This window comes from Anarhichas minor, unplaced genomic scaffold (assembly GCF_050575085.1).
Source record: "Anarhichas minor isolate MPS153535 unplaced genomic scaffold, ASM5057508v1 ptg000067l, whole genome shotgun sequence".
NCBI classification, from domain to species: domain Eukaryota; kingdom Metazoa; phylum Chordata; class Actinopteri; order Perciformes; family Anarhichadidae; genus Anarhichas; species Anarhichas minor.
Genome location: NW_027466513.1, coordinates 3,705,910 through 3,724,526, shown reverse-complemented (window position 1 = coordinate 3,724,526; position 18,617 = coordinate 3,705,910). Strand labels below are relative to the sequence as shown.

Here is an 18,617-nt window from a genome sequence, read left to right as displayed (position 1 = left end):
ATTTTACAATCTTTTCTTGAACCTAACTAAGTATTTCACGATCTTTTATAAACCTAACTAAGTATTTCACGATCTTTTATAAACCTAAGTATTTCACGATCTTTTCCTAAACCTAACTAAGTATTTTACGATCTTTTCCTAAACCTAACCAAGTATTTTACGATCTTTTCCTGAACCTAACTAAGTATTTCACCATCTTTTATTAAACTTAAGTATTTCACCATCTTTTCCTGAACCTAACTAAGTATTTCACCATCTTTTATTAAACTTAAGTATTTCACCATCTTTTCCTGAACCTAACTAAGTATTTCACCATCTTTTATTAAACTTAAGTATTTCACCATCTTTTCCTGAACCTAACTAAGTATTTCACCATCTTTTATTAAACTTAAGTATTTCACCATCTTTTCCTGAACCTAACTAAGTATTTCACCATCTTTAATTAAACTTAACTAAGTATTTCACCACCTTTTATTAAACTTAAGTATTTCACAATCTTTTCTTGAACCTAACTAAATACTTCATACTGGAGTGAAGACAGATCACAGAAAAAACTCAAAGTATATCACTCTCAAGTTTTATGTTTTATGATTCACCATCTAGTTTAAAATCTGTGTTAAATGCAGGTCTGAACAACAAAAAGGACCCAAAACAACGTTAGAAAGATTTGCCTTTTAATGATCTGTTTTCCCCTGATTAACTTTTATGGATATAACTAAATTAATCAGGAGAGACTGTGCGTCTGTCTGTCAGCAAGAAACACTTAACATGATTTATCGTTATTTCCATTCAGTCACATGAGGCTGATGATTCCCGAGTTCCGGGTTTGATATGAGTCACAGCATTTCAATTTTCCCCGAAACATTTAGCCTGATAAAAAACTCCCAGTGTTCAAAAGAAACCATAATTACATTCTGGGTTATTAAATAATGAATTTGCCATCAGAATGTCGGTAAATACAGAATAATGAATGAGTAACAGCAGAAATGGTTCCTGTCACTTGGAGCAGGACACAGTATGAATGCAGAATGCAGGTTGTTATTCATGTGCTGGTAACAGGCTACAGAGAGAAAATACACAAGTAAGGAAAAAACGTGGATGAAATTTCAGAAACTTGGGATTGTCACCTGAATCTGCAGCTCGTCTCGGATACACAAAGCTTCTAGGTGACTTTCACCTCATCGGTTATCTAACCAGGCGGCAACCTCCGGTTCTACCGAGTAAAGCCGATGCTGAAGTGTCTTAAACCTGCATTCTCTCTAGTGTCCACCAGGGGGCGACTCCTCTGGTTGTATAGAAGTCTATGAGAAAATTACTCTACTTCTCTCTTGATTTATTACCTCAGTAAACATTGTAAACATGAGTTTATGGTCTCAATCTCTAGTTTCAAGTCTTCTTCAATACAGCACGATGTTCATTTAGTAAATTATACTGTGATTGACTGATCATCATCACTTTATTCAAACTCGACAGAAACAAAATAAAACTCATAATTTCTGCCCCCAAGAAGCCAAAAGAAATGAAGTTATTGCAACTTCAAGGACGAATCTTTCAGCCCAAAAATTGACTGATTTTTGTGTTTCTCTGTAAAAACTGTGACCTCTGATAGTTAAATCAAAAAATTTCCTCTAAGAAAAAACCCATTTTCACTGGAAAGTCAGACCCACTGAATTAACAGAACTGGCTTCTAAAACAGGCTGAGTCATGAAGTAGAAGTCATAAATGAATTATTATACCTTCTTTTAAACCATATTAATAAAAACCTCTGGAAAGTTGAAGTTCAAAGGATTTCTTCAGCAGTGATCTCCCAGCATGCACTGCAAAATGTAATGCATTTGTCACAGTGCTAAAGAAACGTCTGGTAAGTAACATTTAAAACGTCGAATTGGTTTTATATTGTTGGGCAAAGAGACAAGTGTTTATTAACTTGATTTTCTGACGCTGCTCTTTGACTTCTATTCACCTTTATCTTCTTCTCTTTATCTTCTCCCGGTGTTTTCATCCGTCTGACATTTTCTTTTCATCTTTTCAGTTGCCTGTGGTCTGTCTTTTTTCTTCTTTATCCATCTCTTCTACTTTTACTTATCTGCTCATTGATCTTCATTTGGTGGTCAGGTTTAATCACTGGGACGCACACCATCTTGCTCTCCCCACACAGACACACACACACACACACACACACACACACACACACACATACACACACCCCAGTAAGTAGCCTTATCCCATCAATCAGCTCGGTCTCATAGCGCTTCTTTTGTCTTGTGAATTTTTAAACACTAAAAAGTCTCCTTGCCAGACGAAATGAGGAGCCCCCATCTTTTTCTTAAATATCAGGGTAAAATCCAGAGTTGTCACTCACTTCCATATCTTTCATGCGTGTGTGTGTGTGTGTGTGTGTGTGTGTGTGTGTGTGTGTGTGTGTGTGTGTGGCTACCTGCAGGGTTAACAAAGCCACCACAGGCTCATTCAGGGACAGACTGACCTGTGAAATCGGTCGTCAAGAGGCAGCAACACACCAAAGGGGATTAAGGTGAAAGAAACTGCTCGCTGGGTGATAACAGGGTTTAAAAAAGAAAATCTAATTTAGTGAGAGATTCACGGACATGTCGTTAAAATTAATGTAGAAGGTCAGTGTTTGAGATAAGACATATCTCTGTTGAATAAGAATGAAGCAAGATATGTCAAAGATAGATTATTCAAATTGAGTTTTACTTCATTCGAATGTAGAAGTAGTATTAGGAGAATATCAGTAGTAAATGTAGCAGTGGCAGTACAATAGCAGTAGTAGACTGATAGTAGTAGCAGTAGAGAATAGTGCTAATGATTATGTCTCTCAAACACGCACCTGCATGAACAAGAGACGTTGATTCAGTGGAAACGACGTTTAGAGAGTTTGATGAATCAGATTTGTAAAGATTTTACCAACAAACTCACAGAAAAACTCAAGTTTAGCATAAGAAAACTAAAATGTTCTTGCATTGTGTCCTACCTCAGACTAAGTAATGAACGTCTAGAACAACATTACATCATTAAAGACTGACATTAAAGGCTTTTTTCACCCTTAAACACATTTTTCCAGTGAAAGTGCTCGTTGATTATTATTTTTTCCAGCCGGAACTTTTCTTTCACCTCTGACTCAGATTGCTTCAGCAACAGGCAACTGTCTGCCATGAAACTCTCTAAGTATCACATTGCATTAATGAAATCGAGGTTGTACCTTTGTCTCAGTGTGACGCTGCTCTCATTTAATCTTTGGAGGGAAAGATTAACCCAAATGGTTTTCTGTATTTACATCATTAAGAAAGATACTTCGCAGTCATCCTCCTCTTTATGTGTTTTGTGCCCAAAGGGATTCAGGGCGAGTTTAACATCTGGTAGTGCTTCTTTTTTTTAAGCATGTGCGCTATTCTCATTTTCCTCCCGAGGCTTTGTGTGACGATGTGTGAAAAAATAATAACAATAGTAATTGCTGCTGACTTTATTCTAATGATATTCATGCCACAGGAGCAGCCGTGGAACAAACACCTTTACACGGAGATGAAATGCGCTGGAAAACCTGTCAGCTGTTTGCAGCACGAGATGTCTGATTACAAGGTCGCGAGGTGAAAACTAGACCTGAGCGTGAACGACTTTCTGCCTTCAGTTCGTAGCAGATTCCAGATCTAATATTAGTGTGTAAGAAGTGTAAAAATATATCCGCTGCTTGAAGTTTTGGTTCAGTGAGGTTTGAAGAATAAACAACAAACAAAGTGTGGCTATTAGATTTGTTTTGACCCAAGATTACCCAGAGTCTGTGTCGCTGCATTTACTTTTCAAACTAAATTTCGAGGATTTATCTCTCCAACATCTAATGTTATCGCTGCAAACGTTAGCATGATCCTGCTAACTAGCTACTATTCAATTCCAGTTATTGTGTATAGCCCAAAATCACAAATCACTAATTTAAGGGTTTTACAATCCGTACACATGCGACATCTTCTGTCCCGGGACCCTCACAACGGTACTGGAAACACTTCCACAAAAAAACCTTTAACGGGGAGAATTCTTTTTTAAATAGATGTGGGGTTACAAGTAACTGCAGATTCTAGATCTGTTTAATGCATTTCAATATGATGATCTGCTTTACATTAAAATATACTCTAAAATATAATGTTTCATCCATATTTGGATTTTCTTTAACCTGCGAATCAACAAATCAGAGTCACATCATGACGTGTTTCATTCAACGACCGAAACAAAACATCCCTCTGAGACAATGTGTGTTGTCCTTGTCCAACAGCTGATTCACACTCCCGCTGTTCACGGTAAGCAGCTTTGTGCAGATGGCTTTAATAAGCTGTTGCCTCCTGATTCGTCCACTCTGCTAACTTATTCCTTGAGGAGCGGGCTGAGAAGACGGACAGGGAAACTGATCCACACAATGCTGTGAGAGCCTGCTCGTTGCGGTCCAGTAAATGTAAAAGAAACGTGAAACGAGGGGTGCTGGATAAAGCGGATAAAAAGCAGGATCTTATTGCGCGTTTTGGAGAGCTTAGCGCAGCGCGGACTCGGTGTTGGAGCCTGAACGCGTCAGATGAACGTCCTCAACGGGGCCGAAAAAAACTCTCTCGGACTTCACCTGTAACGCTCGTGCTTATCTCTGGACTGCTGGATACGGCTCATAGATGAAAACTGTCCCCGGAGAGAGTCGTTCTCCGTCGGACAAGGAGCCCGTCAGTCTGCGGCGCGCGGCGGAACACCGGCGACCATGTCAGACATCTCCACCGACTTCAACAACGACACGCTGCCGGAGGCTGCGGTCGCTGACTTCAACTTTCCGGCGCTGATATTCGGGATTTTGCTGATTGTGATCATCACCGGTGGGAACGTGCTCGTGTGCCTCAGCGTGTATCTGGAGAAGGCTTTAAAAACCACGACGAACTACTTCATAGTCAGTTTGGCGTTTGCGGACCTGCTGCTGGCGGTGCTGGTCCTGCCGCTCTTTGTTTACGCAGAGGTAAGCGCAGATCTACGGGAGACCCAGGATTACTGAACGAGGCAACCGGGTACAAAACCGAGGCGCACGAGGGGTCATTATATCAGGATGTGTTAGTGTTCCATATCTGTGTTTTATGCAGTGTCAGTGTGGATCTGCTGCTCTGTTAAACAGAGTTTGTCAACAGTTTTTGTTAACCTTATTTAACCAGCATTATACCTTTGAGATTCTGAATCTTATTGCTGAAATGTTCCTAAATCCCGTTTCTAGTTTAAAATGTCTCTGCAGCTCACACCAAGATGAGGGTCCAACAACTTTGGTAATGAAAGATGAGGCGGCAGTTTGTGTAAAATAGACTTATGCAGACAAGTTTATCAATATTCCATTCTACGATTGTTCTGCAGAATGTTGTTGAAAGACACGAAATGACTCTACAAGGAAACACAAAACTACAAAGACATGCAATATAACGACAGAGAGACACCAAATGACCACAAAGACATGCAAAACGTGAAAAGACACAGAACAACCACAAAGATGTGCACAGCGACTGCAACAATACACCAAATGACCAGAAAGACACACAAAACCAAAGTTGTGCAAAATAACTAGACACGCAAAGCAATGATGCTAAACAAAGACGAGTAAAATTAACACCAAAACGTTTAAATGACCACAAAGAGACACAAAACGACCACACAGAGACACAGATCGACCACAAAGACGTGCAAAACAACTACAAAAATTGATAAAATTACTAAATGTCACTGACAGTCGCTTTGTGTCTCTTTCAGTCTGCCGTTTTGCTCCAGTGGAGGTCGAGTCGTGGGGGTCTGTGCGAAGAGGCCCATTGTTTCATAATCCATCCGTCACAGAAGCCTGTATCACTCCTAACACCTGCAGACATGTCACACCTCAGTTTCTAGTGTGTAAAAACACACGTTTACACGGATAGCAGTCTAATAAATCTCACAATTCTCAAGTAAAATCAAATATTTGAGCTATCCCGCCTAAGATTATAAAAAGGATCAACGCTTGAGCTAATCCGCTCCTGGAAGGTTTCTCATTAAACCCACCAGAGCCGGTTCATTATGGCACAAAATAGAAAAAAAGACCATCGACGTGCTGCCTCGCTCACTTGTTTAATCACGATCAATTAAGAGCTACGGAGACACCGGGGGTTCGCACTGGTTATTAGGAGAGGCATGGTCCATGAATCACAATATTCCAGGCATTATAAAGACGTTGGAAAGGATAATCTAGCCCTTAATAAAGTATTAAACGCCACCTGCCTGCTCCCCTGTCTGTCTCAGCGATGCCCTACTGAGGCTTCCCCCCTTAAGTCCTCCTTATTAGCTGCATTTGTGATCTTGTTACCTGTGCCAGTGGCTGCAGACAGTTAATCTACCCAGAGTCACGCCGGCAGGTTCTTTCGCATGCACTCACCGGATTAGAGGAGTCAGTCTTAAAACCTCGCCATGTTCACCTGAGGAGAAGTTAGGTGAGGAGAAAGTGTTTCACTGGAGGAATGTTTGTCTCAACGCTGAGCTGCAGTGGTGCAAGCGGATTAAACATATTTGCTCTAGAACAGCTAATCAGTTGGTGTGTTTTTTGTGTGTGTTTTATTTCTGTGTAGTTTCAGGGGGGAGTTTGGACCTTGAACATGGTGGTGTGTGACAGCCTGATGACCATGGATGTGATGCTGTGCACCGCATCCATATTCAACCTGTGTGCCATCAGCGTGGACAGGTACGAGTGTTTGTCTGGTCAAGGTTTAGATGAAGACGTCAATCATACCTCTGATTTTCATTAATGTTATTTAATGTGTGAGCCAACGGAACGAGGGAATGTGGAAACCAGAGGTGGGAGGGCGAGGAGTCATATTTATCTAAAAGTTTAAACAAGATTAGAATTGTATCCATTAAAGAATCAGACAACAGACACTGTTTGAATATTCTACAGTAGACACAACGTATCCTCATACAACAGTTCGTACGATGTCTTACAAAAGTTAGTTAGGTTGAGTAAAAGATTGTGAAATACTTCGTTAAGTTTAGGAAAAGATCGTGAAAATACTTCGTTAAGTTTAGGAAAAGATCATGAAATACTTAATTATGTTTAAGAAAAGATCGTGAAAATATTTCGTTAAATTTAGTAAAAGATCGTGAAATACTTAGCTAGGTTTAGGGAGCTTTGTGACTTTTTCTGCTGGTTGATGATTACGTTGATTACATACAATTTGCTTTCGCAGGAAATCTACGAACTACAGCGCATTCATTTTCGTGGGTATAGTTAGGAATGCTGCATGCAAACAGCCTGGTAGAGATTTAAAATGCTGCTTAGTTCTAGTTAGTTCTATCTGAATCATAATTGTTTATTTGCCAAGGAACATACAAGGAATTTGACATGGTGGGTGGTGCATAACATTAAACAATCAACACAGTGCAAAGCCACGTGAGGGAGCCTGAATGTTTGTATTGTTCGGATAATTGTAGCCGACTTATAACATTGAATCTAATATAAAAGGATAGCGTACATTCTGTTTGTTTGACTGATGAGAGGAAAGAACTAGAGTCTGTTCGCTCCACCTGAATGCATTCATTTGGTCTCATTCATAAAACAATTTAACATACAAGTTTTAAATATTCACTGCTTGTGTTAGTCTCTGATGCTGAAGACAGAATAAAACTCAAGTGTTAATGAAAAACACAGCAGATGGAGCTGCAGAAGGTCTCTGCATAACAAACAGACAATTTACATTTCACACATGAAACACCTGTAAAAAGTAGAAATTAACAGGGGCCCTTATGTACCGTTCCTTTTTTCTTCAACTACTTATTTTGACTATTTTTAGCAGCATGTTGATCAGCGTCTTCTTAAAGTAACCCTTTAAAGAAATTAAAGGCATCACGAAACATTAAAGCTTTGGAGTGACCTACAACTACTGATTAATATCTGACAAATACAAAGTAATTGAAATAATGAGGAATAAATATCTAATAGGCATTAATTAACCAATGTTACAACAGTTAAGTCTTTTCGACATGTTCTTTATAATCTACAACGCAGCTTCCTTTCCTTTTCAGGTTCATTGCCGTGTCCATCCCACTAAACTACAACCGTAAACACGTGGACCACCGTCAGCTTGTCCTGCTGTCGGCCACCTGGCTGCTGGCCCTGGCCGTGGCCTCGCCCGTCATCTTCGGCATCAACAGCGTGCCGAACCGCGACCCCACCGAGTGCAAGCTGGAGGACAACAACTACGTGGTTTACTCCTCGGTCTGCTCCTTCTTCATCCCCTGCCCCATCATGGTCCTGCTCTACTTCGGGGTTTTCCGTGGGCTACGACACTGGGAGGCGTCGCGTAAGATCAAGCTGCGAAGCAGCATCGAGGCCTGCAGGAAGCTGCAGCACGCCGCCGTCGCCACCGCCCTCCCCCCGCTAGCGGGCACCATCCCCGGGCCGCTGCCCATGCCTCTGCCCAGGATCATCGAGAGGGACTTGGCCCAGTCTCGGCTGGACGACTCGGACGACTACATGCAGCAGGAGATTCCCTATCCTCGGCAGTACCGGGAGAACTCGGTGCCCACGTTGACGTTCAGCCAGCAGCTGCACAGGAAGAAGAGAGCCAAGATCAACGGCAGGGAGAGGAAAGCTATGCAGGTGCTACCTGTAGTAGTAGGTGAGTGTTCATGTTGTCCCTCTCCTCCAATCAGAGGCACACAACAGCTATAGTAACAGTTAAAGAACCATGTTTTAATCAATTCTGAAAAGTGCAACCCATGCGAAAACGCTTTGACCCTACAAATATTCAGTTGTATTTAGGGATGGGTATCGTTTGGGTTTTTTCCGATACCGGTGCTAAAACGATACTTTTAAAACGATACCGGTGCCTAAACCGATACTTTTTTCTTCAAATTGAACAATATATTAAGTGTTTAAAGTATACTATAAATATAAATAAATACAAAAGACTTGGCTTCAAACTTTTTAACTTCAAACTATGAACAATATATTAACTGTTAACAGTTTACAGTATACTTAAATAAATATAAATAAATACAAAACACACACACACACTCTGTACACACACTACAGCTTCAAACTTCAGCAATTATTTTGCAGAAATATGGAGCATATTTGGCAAAATACGACACCTCTCCTGACTTCTTTTATTTTACCAGTTGGTGGCACTAATGCGCCAATTCATCGTTTGCCAACCGCCACTACACCTCAAAGAAGAAGAAGAAGAAAGTTTCGCTGCCTGTGTTGTTGTGCTTATGAGCGGCAGCGCTAAGTACCCGGATGTCGATGGAGGAAGTCAGTAGCCTGCTAGCAGTTTGACAGATCTCGTTCTCGGTTTTTTAAATAAATCATGGCCGAAGCTTCGCCAGAATGATGGAGGGGTTTGTTTCTAAGCGCGCACGGCTCGGCCGGTTGTAATAATACTATGAGTGAGGAGCGGAGGACCGAGGCTGCCAGGACGGAGCCATCAGAGTAGTGTAAAAAAAGTATTTCAATCGGCTCAGGCACCGAAAAGGAAGCACCGAAATCTGCGTTGCGTTTCGGTCCGGTAGATACCGGTCGTATAGGAACCGGTGCCATATTAGCACCGATTTTCGGGACCCAACCCTAGTTGAATTTAGCTCCACCCTCTCGTGTCCCTTCTGGTTGCAAAAAACCAAGATGGCGACAGTCAGAATGCCAATATCGACGCTTCAAAACATCAGTCCACAAACCAATGGGTGACATCACGATAACTACATCCACTTCTTATATACAGTCTATGGTTTTAATCCTGAACTACAAATCACTACTCTGTATCTCTGTCGGACACGTTACACACAGAGTTCGCTGCTTGCTACAGGTTCAGTTCAAATCTTTGGTTTCAAAAAGACAATTTGTGAACACAACTTATACGCTCAAGCTGGAATCATGCGTCTCCCGACTGCACGCAAACAAACAAACATGGGTGTCGCTCCGACACTTTTCAGATGGGGAGGGTTTCATTTGTGACCAGTAACAAGCAGCGTCACTTTGAAGAAAATGAAAAATAAATCAGGAAAGTGTGTTTTTCCCCAGTGACAGTGTAAACAAACCACTACATGAAAGAAACGTGAACAAGTTTTGATTCATCCGCGTTAATGGATGGGACACAATGACAACACGGGCATCGTTATTCAAGTTTCCTCTGCTCTGCTCTAGAAGATCACTTGTGACTATTTCAATCTGTGAGCAGAAGTTTGATTTGTTGTGCTTAGTGAAGCCTGTCAAAATTAACGAGAGAGAGAAAATGATCTCCAGTCATCTAATGATGCTCTAAACTGCAGCTTGCATGTTGCAAATTTAATGAAACTGATCCCTCGTCTGCAAAATGCACCACAGGCCAGAGCGAGAAAGTATTACTGATCCAGATCACATGGACCAGAGAGTCCTCAGATCTGGTCTAGATCTAGGGGTTAATCTAGGGGTTAATCTGACTCAAAGCTTGTTTTTCGGTAGCTTAATGTTCACTGAAGATTCTCGTTTCTCATTGGCCGGCAGGTGTCCGTTATTTAACAATTTAGTTTACCATCTCCATAAAGTCTGTTCACTTTCGAGAGACCGATACTGACTTTGAGTCTTTAGTGTTGGTCAAACTTCCCAAAACACTGGATCCTACGTTTCCCATAATGCAACTTGTTGGCGTTTGTTATTACGCCCTCTCTGACTGGTTAAATCCAACATCTTTCAAACTCCACGTTACCAGTTTATAACTCCGTCTTTCTGTTAGTTGAAAAAAAAAAAAAATGTAGTCTCCGAGCTCAAGCTGACAATGACCTGATGACATCACTATGACATCATCAGGGGAGGCAGAGAAATAACAATTTGGAGAAAAAAAGTATCTACTTGCTTCTGTCAACTTAGGAAGTTACCCTTCAGAATAAAAGCTTCTTTTCCAGCTTCTTTATGTTTCTTCTCAGAGGTGACATTTCTACATCTCGCTGATTGTACGCCAGCGACAGTTTGACGGCTCCTGTGATCGGTTGACTCCGTGTTTGTTCGCTGGATATCTGAGATCTGATTCCTTCACAGATTTTTAGTTACATTTGACGTAGAAAGTGAGACTGAGGGCCGTGCTTTGAAGAGTCTCTGATTTTCTTTAACGAGGGCATTTTAAGTATCGAGACTACATTTGTCCCTGTTAAAAAAAATATTTAAAAGTAAATAAATAGATAAAATAAAATAAGGACTTCAGGGTTCATGTCATTATCTGGGTCGTGTGTGTGTGTGGTTGGACGTCGGGCATCTTGAGTGCCTCTTGTTTAAGGTATTATCTGCATGAATGGATATTTAGATTCTTTTGATTGCTTTCTCTTTCTAAGAATATTGTACCACTCAGAAGTGATTGCCTTTTGCTGTTTGTTTACTCGTAGAAAATATTCTTCCACTTATAAAAGAGAAAATGTTGTTTCCTGTGCTGTCAAGGGGCATCGTGCCTTACATTATGGCCACTCGTGTACTTCAGTAATCTGTTTATTCACTGAAGCAGGAAATGGAAGCAAAGCTGCTTGTGACAGCAGATGAGGTGTTTAAGTGCTGAACAGTTCAATATACTAATGACTAGCCTGTTTAAAATTGGCAGCGCAGCAGCAGCTGTGTTTGGAGCCCATTAATCACACAGCATCACAAGATACATTATGAACAAATTAATCTCAGAAATGTTTACCTGCTGCATGTTTATGAAGATGAAATTGACTTTGGAGTCTCGAGGTTGATCGAAACATATAATTAGCTTTCACACTTTAACAGTTTAATTGATGTTTGTGTTGCAGCTCAGTTAACCGAAGGTGTGCGGCTGCAGACGTTCATGCAGGTTTATTGTGAGCGCCGGGATGAAAGCGTCACCTCTGACTCTCCGTCTCTCAACATGGAGTGACGCCATTAAAGCTTAAAGCCCTCAATCCAATTAATATTTAGCACACGATGATACGGTCACACCGGCGCTGCTGTACACAGAGAGGCTGGGATCTGTTTGGACCAATGACCCACCAGCGAAGGCTCTATTTTACTGTGTAAATTCTACATATATGCAGCAATTTATGGAAGCGTCCACACTAATTTATGTCAACAGACTTACGACGTGCAGTGCAAAGCGTCGACTGCAGAGCACAGCACATAACACAAGAGCTTAGAATATTCATGGTTTTACGATTTCTTTCCTCATTTTTATAATGTATTTATAGTTTTTATCTCACACGCCAAGTGCCATATTTTACACATCTTTCTTCTTTATATTGCTTCTGTTGTCTTCTTTGTATTTAAATGATTACGGAGTCTTTGGCCGTGTATTGTTTTGTTGCAGCTGTGTGTAGCACTATTGCCCAAGACAAAAAAAATCTCCTCGGGGACAATAAAGTATATTTTCTCTTAACAATCAATATCTGACAAAACTATAATTTTCCTATTACGTTATAATATATTACGGTAGATTTGAAATAATATCTTGCATTTATCACATGTCCTGTCCCGGTTAGTGTCATTGCCTCCCATTGGTTATTTAAACTCAACAGGTGTGGACACAGGCATGTGTTAAAAGCCCTGCTGAAGACCTGCAGTGGTCCAAACATGTTGGCTCCTTTAGTGACTCAGCCACTAAAATAAAGGCTTTTTAATATTTCCTTCCCTGTCGTTCAAAGATTTTGAAGTGCCTGAATTACATTCCTGTTAATCTCATGGAAGAGTTCTTATTCAACACTTAAGATTAAATACTCACATATTTATACAAAGAAAGTTATTATTTACAGCAAACTATGAAAATAGCGTGCCGACAAAATATTAGAGCCCAAGACTGCACAACTATATAATAGACGAGATGACATTTATTGTCAACTCTCTCTGGCGTATGAACAAAGTTACGTACTCTGTAAACTCTGTGATGCAGACAGAACAGACAAAGATCCCGACAGAACGTATCAGACCTGAATGCATCTTATGAATAAAAAGTGATGTGCAGACAGTACAGCTGTTGCACATTATGCAAAGTCCTAAACCTCATCCATCAAACCCTCAACACAAAGCTAATAAATCGTTCGGACGCGTTTGTTCACCGACGTGTGACGACACCTGAGACAAATGTCCTCGGTTTGATTCAGTGACGCGGTTATTCATAGTCCGCTGATCACGGGACCTGAGCTTATTAGAGGTGCGTTATCATTTTCCAGCAGAGGTCTCACCTGTGTTTGTTGAGTCTGCGCTTTTGTTTATAGTTTGAAGGCGGGATGTAAATCATGTTTTCACACTCTGATCTCTAAATCGGACAGCAAAAGATGTCCTTGTGTGGCCATTGAATGTGTAAAAGTTTTCTTCTTCTGTATCTTTTTTTACTTCCTTTGGTTCTAATGACTTTCTGAGAAAAAAGAAAAGTCAAGAAATCCAAAATTTATCAAACCCCCCTGAGCACTAATGTCTGGGGATACAAGTTATGAGACAGCAGGCTCGTTACATTTCTACTTCATCTCTAATGACCTCAGCACGGTCGTGAATCGTTCAGTCGCTGTCAAGTCACAATGAAACGTCCTCGTTTGACGCATTTCCCCGTTGAAGCTGAATCTTCACACAAAGCTAACGAGGAGAGAGGGACTTGTTTTCAGATGAGGAAGAGGGACGGCTGTTAAAATAAAAAAGTGTTATGTTCTGCCTGCAGCTACAGCACGAGGTCATCCATTCAAAGTTATATTCTTACATTCAGCTTGACATTTATTTTCCATAATTATAGTATATTAAAGTTACTGTGAGGAGCTTTTAACTGGTCCTCAACCACTCTGTGTAGTCCTGATCCTCTATGTGACCTCCATGAGTAAAGAGACCGTCAGAGAGAAGATGGTCTGTTTCTATAGAGTTATTCTTAATGCTCGTCATCGGAGCCACCGGGTCGGATTCTGGTGAAACCAGATGAACTCATGCAGGTTCACCAGAAACTCCTTCAGCTCAGACTCCAGCAGAGACCGGTCCACCGTGGACAGACCCAGATCCTCCAGCAGAGACCGGTCCACCGTGGACAGACCCAGATCCTCCAGCAGAGACCGGTCCACCGTGGACAGACCCAGATCCTCCAGCAGAGACCGGTCCACCGTGGACAGACCCAGATCCTCCAGCAGAGACCGGTCCACCGTGAACAGACCCAGATCCTCCAGCAGAGACCGGTCCACCGTGGACAGACCCAGATCCTCCAGCAGAGACCGGTCCACCGTGAACAGACCCAGATCCTCCAGCAGAGACCGGTCCACCGTGAACAGACCCAGATCCTCCAGCAGAGACTGGTCCACCGTGGACAGACCCAGATCCTCCAGCAGAGACCGGTCCACCGTGGACAGACCCAGATCCTCCAGCAGAGACCGGTCCACCGTGAACAGACCCAGATCCTCCAGCAGAGACCGGTCCACCGTGGACAGACCCAGATCCTCCAGCAGAGACCGGTCCACCGTGGACAGACCCAGATCCTCCAGCAGAGACCGGCCCACCGTGGACAGACCCAGGTCCTCCAGCAGAGACCGGTTCACCGTGGACAGACCCAGATCCTCCAGCAGAGACCAGTCCACCGTGGACAGACCCAGGTCCACCTGCAGCCTTGGACCTGCAGTCGGAGCTCCGGAGGGAGGAGGAGAGCTCAGCTCCCGGCAGCAGCAGCGTCTCCTCCACCTCCTTTGTGAATTCAATTTCATGTTTTTAAGCTTCCACCTTCGGTCCATCTTTGATCTGGTCTGTTCTTGGGTTAACACAGATTTATTATACGTTAGAAGCTGACGTGTTCGGGTCATTTCAGCTGCTTTTGTGAATCTCATCTCTAACCGTCTCACAAGTCTGCTAGTTAGAGGTCAAAAGTCTTCTCTCTCTTGTGAATCCTCCGTTTTCTTTACACAGCTCTGAGTACAAAACCTCTTCATGTAGTAAATCTGTAATAAAGTCTGTAAGTGTGTGAGATTTCTTTTTATCTCATGACTTTAAAAAAATGAAGATTGCAGGCATGAAACTGAAAACACAAGCTTATAAAAGTTTACAGGCAGAAAACCTAAATCTTCAGACTTAAAGAGACAGCAGCACATCTGTCAACGTCTGGCTATGAAGTTAAAGCCGGAGACAGGACGTCATAAAAAAACCTGCAGAACCGTCCGACACGTTTTTATTATTTACTTATTAACTTGTGAAGGACGAGTTTCTACACCGGGAGAGATCATCATGTTGATAAAACTGAAAGACTACAGGTGCCTTTGAACTTGTAGTTTCGTAGAGTCAGTCAGAGTGATAATGATACAATAGTGGAAAGTAACATTTACTCACATACTGTATAATTCTGGGCAATGTGTACTTTGACGGGAGTATTACCATTTTCTGATACTTTATACTTCTACACCACTACAAGTCAGAAGTAAATACTGTACTTTTTACTTCACAAAAGTAATGAAATACCTTTAGTTACTTTGCAGATTAAGATGAATGATATGAAAGATCTTAATATCATCATTTTAATATTATTATAGATTAAAATAAGACTTTATTGATCCTGGGTTGGAAATCACAAGCTACCCAGCGATATACAAAGTTAAATAAATAATTAAAGTAGCAAAGGATGCATAGTGAGTATGTGTACTTTTGGTATATTTTGAGGATTATAACTGCGTACTTTTACTTAAGTAAAATGTTTTATCAAAGTATTTCTACACTGTGGTATTACTACTTTTACTTAAGTATAAGATCTGAGTTCTCTACGGTTTGTTGTGACACACGACACAGCTCACAGCTCATTTGAGCTCACAGCTCTGAATGCAGAGTTGGATCACAACAAACTATTAAAGTAGAATAATCTTTATTCTATTCTGGATTCTATTTATTCTTTTGGTAATACGGCAAAAAAGTGCTTTCAAGTTGAACCATTTCTTGTTTGTTTTGTTTTTTTCGAATAGATTTTGGTTCAAATGAACAAAATCAATTAAAAAAATTGGAGGAAAAAAATATTGTTTTACAAACGATCCTTTTCTACATGCAGTCGTACATTTACTTGAGTAACGTTTTTAATTTCCATTTTCTGCTACTTCATATTTCTACCTCACCACATTTGTCTGTCAGACAGCTTTAGTTCATTCCCAGAAGGAAATGCGTACACAACACACGATGAACTTATAACACACGATACAATACATCGTGTTTTATGAGTTCATCGTGTGTTTTGTACGTAAAATAAATTAAACTACAAGATAGATATTTAACAGTGAATTACCTTCAGGGGTAATTTTTTCAGCACTATGCGTACTTTTACTTTGCTACATTTTGCTGATTAATTACTTGCGTACTTGTACTTGTTAATGGAGGATTTTAACATGTAGTGGAGTATTTTTCACAGCCTGGTATTTGTGCTTTTTACTTAGTAAAGGCTCTGAATCGTTCTTCCACCACATGCAACTAAAACAAGTAAATAAATAACGTTAGTTACCATGTCTGGACTCAGTTGGAGTGAAACACCTTCGTCAGCCACAAAACACAATCTAAAGAGACAAGATGTTTGTCTTTGAGGAGGAACTCACCGTGCCAACGTTTGGATTGCTTCGAGCCCTCCAACACTTCACGTGGTTGATTTATGTAATTTCCTCGATCCTGCCAGCAAAAAACAGATTGACTGGTACAAAGAAAGGCATAACTGGTGAGAGAATAACAACCCCCAGATGTGTATTTCTCACATTTTATGTGACATTTTGAGATTTACAGTGTCACATTTATTTATGTATTTCACTGCTGGCACCGAAGACGATGAATGCAAGCACGACGTCTGGGTCTGAAGTTATTATCCAGGACGAACCTTGACGACTAACTCTGACGTTCATATATATATATATATTCTTTGTTTACATGCAGGCTGCTTCCTGTTCTGCTGGACTCCGTTCTTCGTGGTGCACACGACGAGAGCCGTCTGTGTGACGTGCGACGTCCCCCCCGGTCTGATGAGCACCGTCACCTGGCTGGGCTACGTCAACAGCGCTCTCAACCCCATCATCTACACCATCTTCAACACGGAGTTCAAGAAGTTCTTCAAGAAATGCTTCCGCAGCTGCTGCTGACGCCCGGGTTTCTGAACGGGAGGTCACGAAGCTCCGTTGGGGAGTTTCCAGTTTGGCCTGTTAACTTTAGGAGAGGGATGGTTGTGATGATATCTGACCGACGGGAAAAATACACTCCAACACTGATACTAGTGATATATATATATATATATATATATATATATATATATATATATATATGATATTTATGGGCCCATTTTATCGTCTGGTGATGTTCTTTCTTGATCCTCCGGGATTTACTGCCCAAACTAAAATGATGACGTCGGGAGGGAAAGATAAACAGACTCCCGTCTGAGAGGAGCTTTTCACCACTTTCAGTTTGTCTGTACAGATGAAATCACTCTTTACTGTTGAAGTTACGGTCTGCCAGTTCCAACCAATGACGGGGGATTTGTACAAGAGAGGATCAACTCAGGGCGAAAATGTCCCCGGGAGATCGAATAAGCTTCGACAGACCACAACGTAAAAAAGCTTCAAGACTTAAAAAGAAAATCCTTTGAACTCAGTCTTTGATTTTTCTCGTTCTTATATACGCTTAAAGGAATACAATTGACATTTTTGGGAAATACTTTGATTTTGCTGAGAGTTGGATGAGAAGAGCAGTACCACTCTCACGTCTCTACGCTAAATGTGAAGCTACAGTCGGCTGGTTAGCTTAGCACAAAGACTGGCAACAGAGGGAAACAGCTAGCCTGGCTCTGTCCGATAACAGAAGTCTGACCACCAAAGCCTCTAAAGCTTAATTCAACAAACACATTATGATATGAGATTAGTTTTTGGGCCCTGACGGAGTATCTTTCCGACAACCTTTCTGAGATTCTTCTGAGACTCCTCCCATTTCCAGTCATTATGCTAAGCTAAGCTAACCAGCTCCTTGCTATATGGAGAGTGGTATCAATCTTTCTTAATTCTCGGCAAGAAAAGCGAATTGGACGATTTCCCCAAATGTTGGAACTAAATTATTTTAAATCGGCACAGAGTTCACATTAAAAGTGATAAGACACGAAGGCGAAGAGGCTGCTCGAAACACAGCGCTTCATCTTCTCAGGAATCTGAAGCGTGACATCAAGAAGAGCGAGTGGATGATGTGGACTTTTCCCTTCAGAGGAGCAGAGCTGGAGAGTCGGCTGCGTCCAGTCGACTGCGTCGCTGATTCCTTCTGTGCGCTGAATCAGTAAAACACTTCATGAAGCGGAGCACGGCACAGTTGGAACCAGCTCATCATGGCGGTTTTAAGTCGTGTCCTGATTAAAAAAAAATACATTCATACGATATTAAGAAGCGATATGCCTTAAAACTCAGAGGATGTTCTGTCTCTCTGCCGTGATAGAAGTCAAACTCTCGACATACTGCGGCGTTAATGAGATCCCGCGTTTCCTATTCAAACCCTTCGTCACACATTATGTCAAAAACACCCATCAAACACTCGAGGATGAGGAGTCCCGACCAATGTGTTGCTTTCTCTGCTTTTTTTCTTTTTTACCACAGTGATGTGATTCATTCTAGCGGTGAGAATATGACACACGCACGTTAAAATAAATCACACA

The 18,617-nt window shown here is 41.3% G+C and overlaps 1 protein-coding gene across 1 annotated transcript; it reads left to right on the top strand.

Annotated features, from left to right (window-relative positions):
• The first annotated feature begins 4,750 nt into the window (after positions 1-4,750).
• On the top strand, positions 4,751-17,070 carry drd4b (dopamine receptor D4b). The gene is made up of 4 exons (XM_076078569.1): positions 4,751-4,999; positions 6,615-6,727; positions 8,065-8,660; positions 16,868-17,070. Exons 1-4 carry the CDS (start codon positions 4,751-4,753, stop codon positions 17,068-17,070), a joined length of 1,161 nt encoding a protein of 386 aa, XP_075934684.1.
• The last annotated feature ends 1,547 nt before the right edge of the window (positions 17,071-18,617 follow it).